We start from the raw sequence: 7,985 nt of genomic DNA, 5'->3' as shown, positions 1-7,985 counted from the left end.
AGTCTTATTGGGTTTCCCTTGTATGTGATGGATTGCTTCTCTCTCGCTGCTTTCAAGATCCTCTCTTTCTCTTTGACCTCTGACATTCTAACTAATAAGTGTCTTGGGGAACGCCTATTTGGGTCTAATCTCTTTGGGGTGCGCTACACTTCTTGGATCTTTAATTTTAGGTCTTTCATAAGAGTTGGGAAATTTTCAGTGATAATTTCTTCCATTAGTTTTTCTCCTCCTTTTCCCTTCTCTTCTTCTTCTGGGACACCCACAACATGTATATTTGTGCGCTTCATATTGTCCTTGAGTTCCCTGATACCCTGTTCAAATTTTTCCATTCTTTTCTGGATAGTTTCTGTTTCTTTTTGGAATTCAGATGTTGCATCCTCCAAATCACTAATTCTATCTTCTGTCTCTTTAAATCTATCATTGTAGGTATCCATTGTTTTTTCCATCTTTTCTACTTTATCCTTCACTTCCATAAGTTCTGTGATTTGTTTTTTCAGTTTTTCTATTTCTTCTTTTTGATCAGCCCATGTCTTCTTCATGTCCTCCCTCAATTTATCGATATCGTTTTTGAAGAGGTTTTCCATTTCTGTTCGTATATTCAGCATTAGTTGTTTCAGCTCCTGTATCTCATTTGAACTATTTGTTTGGTCCTTTGACTGGGCCATATTTTCAATTTTCTGAGCGTGATCCATTATCTTCTGCTGGCGTCTGGGCATTTAGTCAGATTTCCCTGAGTGTTGGACCCCACAGGTTGAAAGATTTTTCTGTGAAATCTCTGGGTTCTGTTTTTCTTATCCTGCCCAGTAGGTGGCGCTCGTGGCACACGTTTGTCTACGGGATCCACCAGTAAAAGTTGCTGTGGGTTCTTTAACTCTGGAAAACTCTCGCCGTAGGGGAGGTTTGGCAGCCGAAGCCTCTTGGAAGAGTGCCAACCGGCCCGGGGGTTCGAACGCGGGGAGGGTCGCCGGCCGCCGCAGCACGTGAGAGCGCCCGACCAAATTTCCTAGTCGGCCCGGGGCGCCAAGCGTGGTGGAAGGGCGCCAGCTGTCGCAACCCGGGAGAGTGCACTGTTCCCAGCCGGACCGGAGAGTCACGTGTTTGGAAGGGACCCCCTGGTCACCGTTCTCCGCAGTCTGGGGATTTCCGACCCAACTCTTTCAGTTGGTCCAGGGGGCCTCGCGTGGTGGGGACGCTAGCCGCTGTGGCCCAGTGGGACTGCCTGCCCAATTCTGCCAGCTGGCCTGGGAAGGAGGAAGGGAGTGACTCCGGCCGCTTGCCGTCCCACCCAGGAAAGCCCGCGTCCCTCGGTGTTCTCACCGGAGCTAGTTCTCCCAGACAGTCAGCCATTCCAGGATGGGGTACGCTTTCCCTTTGATCTCCGTCGTGGCTCCGGGAGCTGCTCTGTATTGTCTCCACTCCCCCAGTAGCTGTTCTGGAGGAGGAAAGGTGAGGGTGGCAAGGCTGTTGAGGCTGGTGGCGGAGGAGCCAGTGAAGGCGGAAGAGGGCACCATGGTGGTTGGAGAGCCGCCGGAGCAGGAGGGGGAAGAGGGGAGAAGGAGGGTGGGCGGGTCGGCTGCTGCGGGGCATGGGCGCCGCGCGGCGGGCTGGCGGACAAAGAGGGGAGAAGGAGGGCGGGTGGGTTGGCTGCTGCGGGGCGTGGGCGCCGCGCGGCGGGCCGGCGGACCAAGATTCACCCTTTGGGTTACTAGGTGGTTCAAGTCCTGTAAAATGTGTAGTTTTAAAGTGCTTAAATCAAAATGAGGTTTTCATAAGAAAGGAAAAGAAGATTAGTTTTTTAGGTGAAAAGATTCCCTAATACCCATTTTTCCTTATTGATACATTGCATTGTATTTCTAATGTGGGTTATTTATGAAATTATTAACAAATTAGAAAGTATAATATTAAAATAAAAATCCCTGAGTCTAGGGATAGGATAATGAAGCAAAAATAGCAGGTGTATACAAGGTTGTAAAAGTTGTTTTATCCTCCAAAAATGATTTGTGCCTTGCTTGGCTCATAAACTTAATTTAATGTGCAAAAATGCTGCTTCTGTAAATTATATAGCCTTTTCAGTATTGTACAAAGGATATAATTTTTGTGTGAATTCAATGAGTAGATGGGATATTATGTCTGTTCTAAAAACTACACTAAAAACATTCAAATCCTCAGAGGCAGCAGAATCAGCTGCAATGAAGGTACTTTGTACACAAATGAAAGATGTTTGTAAAATATTGAAATATACAACATCAAATGACAAAATATAGTATGCTGAAATAGAAATCATCTTGGCACAAATAGATTAAAAGAATTTATACAACTCATTTATGTGTGGTATTTTGAAATAAGTGGAAAACCTAATAAAGGCTTACAATTAAAACATGAGTATATACAAGGCTGTTTGCTTACTAGAAGGCCTATCTTTTTGCATATAACAAGTTATGTAATTCTGAATACGTTTAATATGAAACTTTATAAGAGGTATGAATATACTTCCTGAGTTTGAAAATGAATGAAAAAGAAACTGGCAATGTGCAAATCACTGGACGAGCACACTATTTTTTATGGGAAAAGTGTATATCAAATAGAAATTAAGAATACTATAGATTTCGTACAAATGGAGATATGAAAAACCAGAGCTTCTTAAGATTTTGAATTTTTACCTGAAGGGAAGTTATTTTCTATGAATGCATCTGATTTACAAAAAGCAGCTACTACTTTGGCTCTTAAATATTCTAAAGATTTAAATCGTGGAAATTTCATCTGAAATAGTTTTGACTATTTGGACCCTTGGTCCAGACAAGTAGATTTTGGGAAGTTTTTAAATGAGTTTGCTTCCATTAAAGCTAGAAAAATAAAAATTATAATAAATGCTATTTTTGGTTTAAATAAAATATTTAAAATTAATGTGAAATTTTTTAAACATATGATCATTCTGTTCTACATAATCAGTAATTCACAATATCATCACATAGTTGCATATTCATCATCATGATCATTTCTTAGAACATTTGCATCAATTCGGAAAAAGAAATAAAACGACAACAGAAAAAAATTCATGCATGCCATACCCCTTACCCCTTCCTTTCATTGATCACTAAGCTTTCAATCTACTTAACATTTGTTCCCCCATTATTTATTTTTTTCCATTAGTCGTCTGTTGATAAGGCAGATAAAAGGAGCATTAGACATAAGGTTTTCACAATCACACAGTCACACTGTGAAAGCTATATCATTATACAATCATCTTCAAGAAACATGGCTATCGCTTCTTGGCCTTTTGGCTAAGATCAAGTGTAGTATCTGTTCTAATCAGTCTAATATCTGATATGTCCTCTACCCGAGGACAATATATTAAATGGATTTTTGGAGCAGGGAGATGGAATAGGAGCTTGCTCCATCCACTCCACGCATGGACCTGGTATTGCAGTACTTCCAGGAGCGGTGCACCCCTTCCTCAATTGCGGTGTGAATTGACAGACTTGTCTTTTTTCTTTTATTTTTTTTTCCTTTGTTCTTTTCCTTGGCTTCTTTTCTTTACCTGACCGGGATGTCTATAGCTCTCTTTGTGCTTTCCCCCGCCGAACTGCTTGTACGGTCGTTTCTTCTTCGTCTCTTTCTTTCTTTTAAAAAATAAAAAACAAACAAACAAAAAAAAATGGCTAGTGGAATACAGCTCCACATTTTCAGGCAGTTCCCTCCAGTCTCTCCACTACATCTGACTAACAAGGTGATTTAATTTAAGAGAATTTTAATATACCTTTTTCGTTTTTCTTTCGTCACCAAACTTGTCACCTGAATTCGTGTTGCCAGATTTAACAAATAAATTTTACATGCCATTCAATTTAACTTGAATTTCAGATAATCAATAAATAATTTTGCATGTAATATATTTACGCTAAAGAAATTATTCGTTGTTTATCTGAATTTCAAGTTTAGCTGGTGTGTGCGTGTGTTACGTTTTATTTGGCAAACCTAAACATAATTATCTTTCAGGAAAAAGCTGTCTGCTGCTTGGTACACTTTTATTGTTCCACGAGCGCGCCTTGAGCTTTGGCCGCGTGGCCTCTGCCCGCCACCACCGGGCGGGGCGCACCCTGGCGCCCTCATGCTCCCCGAGGGCACGCGCGGGAAGGGGACAGGAAAGCAGCGCCCCCAGCCCGTCCTCTGCTCCAGTCACACTGGCCTCCTCAGCTCCCTTAGGCTTGCTTTCCTCCTGCCGGGAACCTTGTCCTCCAGATAATCACGGCATTTCCGCCTGATCCTTCAATACTGACGAAATCACCTTATCACAGGCCTTTCCTCACTTCCAGCCTATATGAAGGATCTGCATCATCTCCCTCCTCCTCATGCCACTTTGGTTTTCTTTATAGCATTTAGCACCACCCGTTAAATGATATACTTCTTCAGTGTATTAGTTTATGTCTGTCTCCCCTCACTGGAACAGAAACTCCTTGAGTGAAGGGACTTTCTTCATTTTCCCATGCCCAGCGCCCAGAATAGCACCATGCTCGCAACACGCAGCTTCTCTCAGCAGCCATGGTGCTCAGTGGGGCGGGGCCTGCGGGGGGGGGGGCATAGGGTGGGGGCGGGGCCTCTGGGTGGGCGGGGCCTTCAGGGGGCCACAGGAAGCTGCCGGCAGAGGCGGGGCCAGAATCTTCTGGAAGGGCCTTTGGCTTGTGGCGGGTGTTCACGAGGTGAGGTGGGGAGGTGGCGAGGTGGGCAGGGTTGGTGAGCTCATGGCTTCACCGCAGCCGCTCTCTTCAGGCCCAGTGGGTTTGCGAGGCCAGGTGGGGTCGGTGGGGCTCTTGCCTCAAGAGGGGGTCGGGGGCAGGAGCCGGAGTGCAGAATGCGCCCTGAGGGAAGTGTCGGGGTGTCCGAGGAGAGGGGAAGAATTTTCCCGAGCCTGAGACTACTTTGAAGGGATATTTTTAGTTTTTGTAAAACTTCTTTTATTGTTTTAAACTCGAGGGAAAAAAGTGGGATTTTTTTTTGGTAAAGCATTCTCAATCGAGAGATATTAGCGGTAGGAAATGCCATAGGTATTTGGATAAGGCAAAGTTGTACTTTTAAGGCACTTTTCAGTGTCATTCTGAAAGTGCTTTATAATGAAGAGGATTTGCAAGGGTGGTTTTCTTCCTTGTTTTTTGGCTCTCCTCTGAAAGTTCAGTCTCTTTCATTCTCTTCATGAATTTACAGCCAACGGTATTAGATATTAAACCAACCTCTCATGTCCCTGATGTACTAAGCCACCCAACACCCTAAACTGTATTTGCTGTACGTTCACTTCCCATTTATTCATTTACGGCAGATACGCTACCTGAGCCAGTTCCTTGAAATTGGTCTGGTAGTGTTCAGGGGCCTCCTAGTGGCCAAGAGTGTGGACACTTCTCTTTCCTCCGTTCACGGAAGCGATTTCTGGCTCTTGTTCTCGTTTCTTCTTTCTCAGCTTTCCTTACCCGGCCTTCGCTCCCTCGGCCCACTTTTCTCGTGTGTGTGTGTGCATGTATGTATGTACACATATATATACATACACACCACACACTCCCTAGAGTAGTATGCTTTCTTCGCACAGGTCAGAAGAAGGTCTCTTCTCCACTTTCACTGTTTAACAGACATTTATATGCACGTGATTTATTAAACTATCTTTTAGCCCTCAGATCATTCTGTTTAGCTCTATTCTAGATGCCTATTTCTAGCTTTCTAATGCTTTCATCTATCGCAACTTCATACCAAAGTCTACAATGAATCTCATATATTGTTCAGCCGGTGATGACAAATAGGCCTTGATGTAAAAAGATACAGTGAACATTAACGTTTTTGAGGTGACAGACCCTAGAAATTTTATGGATATTGGAGACTTTCTCCCTTAAAAAATAGATGCAGAATGTTGGCCATAGTTCCAGAGCGTCACAGTACGGTTCCAGAACTCAGATGTTTAATTAGATAGAGGCTCCTCAGTTAGAGGACCCAAATGATAAAAAGAAGAACTGTTTTCGTACATACGCATCAGACTTAGAACCTTAAAATAATTCTGTATTATATTCCAGTCCTCATGAAACATTAATGGTAATTAATCCTTCAGGCTGATTAATGGAAATTTGATCTTTAGAACTAGCAACATAGAATGAAAAGGCTGGAGCCCTAGGAAGAGAGTTTCTGATTAAGTGTGTAACTTCTTTGTTCCATGGTCTATGTGGGATCTGCCAGATCTTGATTAGAGACCAGGGTGTACTCTAGCAACAAAGGTCTCCAGACCTTTCATGAAGTACTTGCTAATGAAAGTGTAGTCTCACCCCCTCCTTCTGGGAACCTGAGTACCCCTAAGATTGTAAGATTGCCTTGTAGGAGCCCTGAGTGAGCAGGCTAGAATTATAGAGGTGCATGATATCCCAGGGTTTTCCTGTTTTCAGAACCTTTTTTCCTTGGTGACTTTTTTGTAGGGCCAGTGATTGGCCAGTTTCAGAGTTTCTTCCCTTAATAGTAAGGCTGCTTTGAGTTTGGGCTCACTCTCTCCTGAATTGTATTTTTTTTTCATTCTTTGGTTCTTATGCCTATATATTCCTTAACGTTTCTTTTTTATTTTAATTTTTTTATAAAAATGATACCCAGGGAGACATTACCTACTCTAAACTTCCCTTGTTTTTCATGATACACTTGTATTCTAGTTTTACTTCTACTTCGAGTACGGTTTCTCAGTACTCTTCTCTGTCTCCTTTGGTAATCTTCACGTTTCTTTGTAGCTGTTTTGTTTTTTCTGATGAATTCATTAAAGCTGATGACTTCTGAATACCACTTATGTATTGATAACTCAGGAATCTTTAGTTCTAGCTTTTATTACTTTCCTCCTAGCAGCTCAACTTTTACTTAGATGGCCCACAAGTTCTTTCAACTTAATATATCCTAAACCAGACTCATTATACTCCCCTTTAGTGGTTCCTATTTATGATGTACTTATCCTTTTTATGAATGACAAAAATATCTAACCATTTCTCTTTTCCACAAACCTGGATGTCTTCCGAGATTCCTACTGCTATTGATAAATATCTGTGGTGATTTTCTTTCTTTTATTGAATTTTTCACTGTGGTAGGCAATTGGTGATGTATTTCTATTTTGTTTCTAATATTTAGAGCAGCCTTAGAATATAGTATATAGGTCACATTTTACACATAAGAAAAAAGACAAATTTTAAATTATTAATTACATGAGCATGTATTACATGCTCTTTCTAAACAATTTCTTGAGTACAGAAGTAGAACAAAATATAACAATATTCCTTTCTCCTCCAAACACATTTCCCTCCTACCTATAGAGCAGTAGTTCTATCTAGAAACACTTGGCAATGTCTGGAGACAATTTTGATTATCACAACTGAGGGAATATTACTGGCATCTAGTGGTGGAGGCCAAGGATATTGCTAAATAGCAATAGCATACAGAACAGCTCCCCATAACAAAGAGTTATCTTATCCCAAATGTCAGTAGTGCTGAAGCTGAGAAATTCTGTTGTAGAGGTAATCACTATATAATTATATAATTCTCTGAACTGCACTGTCCAATACTGTAACCGCTAGGCACATGAGACTTTACATCGAAATTAATTAAAAATCCAGTTTTTAATTTTTTTTTTTTTTTGACGTGGGCAGGCTCCCGGAAAAGAACCTGGGTCTCTGGCACAGCAGGCGAAAATTCTGCCACTGAGCCACCAATGCACTGCCACTTACTAATATTTTAAGTGTTCAGCAATCACATGTGGCTACTGAATTGAACAGTGCAAATAATAGAACATTTCCGTCTTTGCAGTGAGTTTTATTGGATAATACTTTAGGTATATATCATGCAAATAGATTTTCTGTTTTCCATAAATAGGATCATATATATATTCTACAGTGTCTTCTTGTTAATGTTGTGATGATTTTTCCATGATGATATGTACAATTAAATATTTAATTTTAGTGATCTCTGATATAATTTAATAGCATAGTTTA

General features: G+C 41.4%; 1 protein-coding gene and 1 non-coding gene across 17 annotated transcripts in view; both read left to right on the top strand.

Moving 5' to 3' along the window:
• The first annotated feature begins 3,261 nt into the window (after window positions 1-3,261).
• Window positions 3,262-3,452, top strand: LOC143665067 (U2 spliceosomal RNA). Its single transcript, XR_013166742.1, has one exon. It is a non-coding gene; the product is annotated as a U2 spliceosomal RNA (small nuclear RNA).
• Window positions 3,453-4,624: 1,172 nt separating this feature from the next.
• LOC143664917 (prolyl 4-hydroxylase subunit alpha-2-like) overlaps window positions 4,625-7,985 on the top strand; it is a 211,622-nt gene continuing 208,261 nt past the window's right edge. For 5 of the 16 annotated variants that reach the window (XR_013166678.1, XR_013166676.1, XR_013166677.1 and 2 more), the window contains exon 1: window positions 5,679-6,066. Coding sequence is in view for 8 of the 16 variants with exons in the window: in XM_077138383.1 (XP_076994498.1) it covers window positions 6,064-6,066 (3 nt within the window). In the remaining 8 variants the exon portion in view is untranslated. Of the gene's footprint in view, window positions 4,695-5,515; window positions 6,067-7,985 lie in introns of those variants that run through there. The other 11 variants (XM_077138386.1, XM_077138382.1, XM_077138384.1 and 8 more) reach the window with 8 other exon arrangements.

This window comes from Tamandua tetradactyla, chromosome 20, assembly GCF_023851605.1.
Source record: "Tamandua tetradactyla isolate mTamTet1 chromosome 20, mTamTet1.pri, whole genome shotgun sequence".
Classification (NCBI taxonomy): domain Eukaryota; kingdom Metazoa; phylum Chordata; class Mammalia; order Pilosa; family Myrmecophagidae; genus Tamandua; species Tamandua tetradactyla.
Note: the sequence above shows the minus strand (reverse complement) of the source record. Positions and strands in the feature narration are given on the sequence as shown.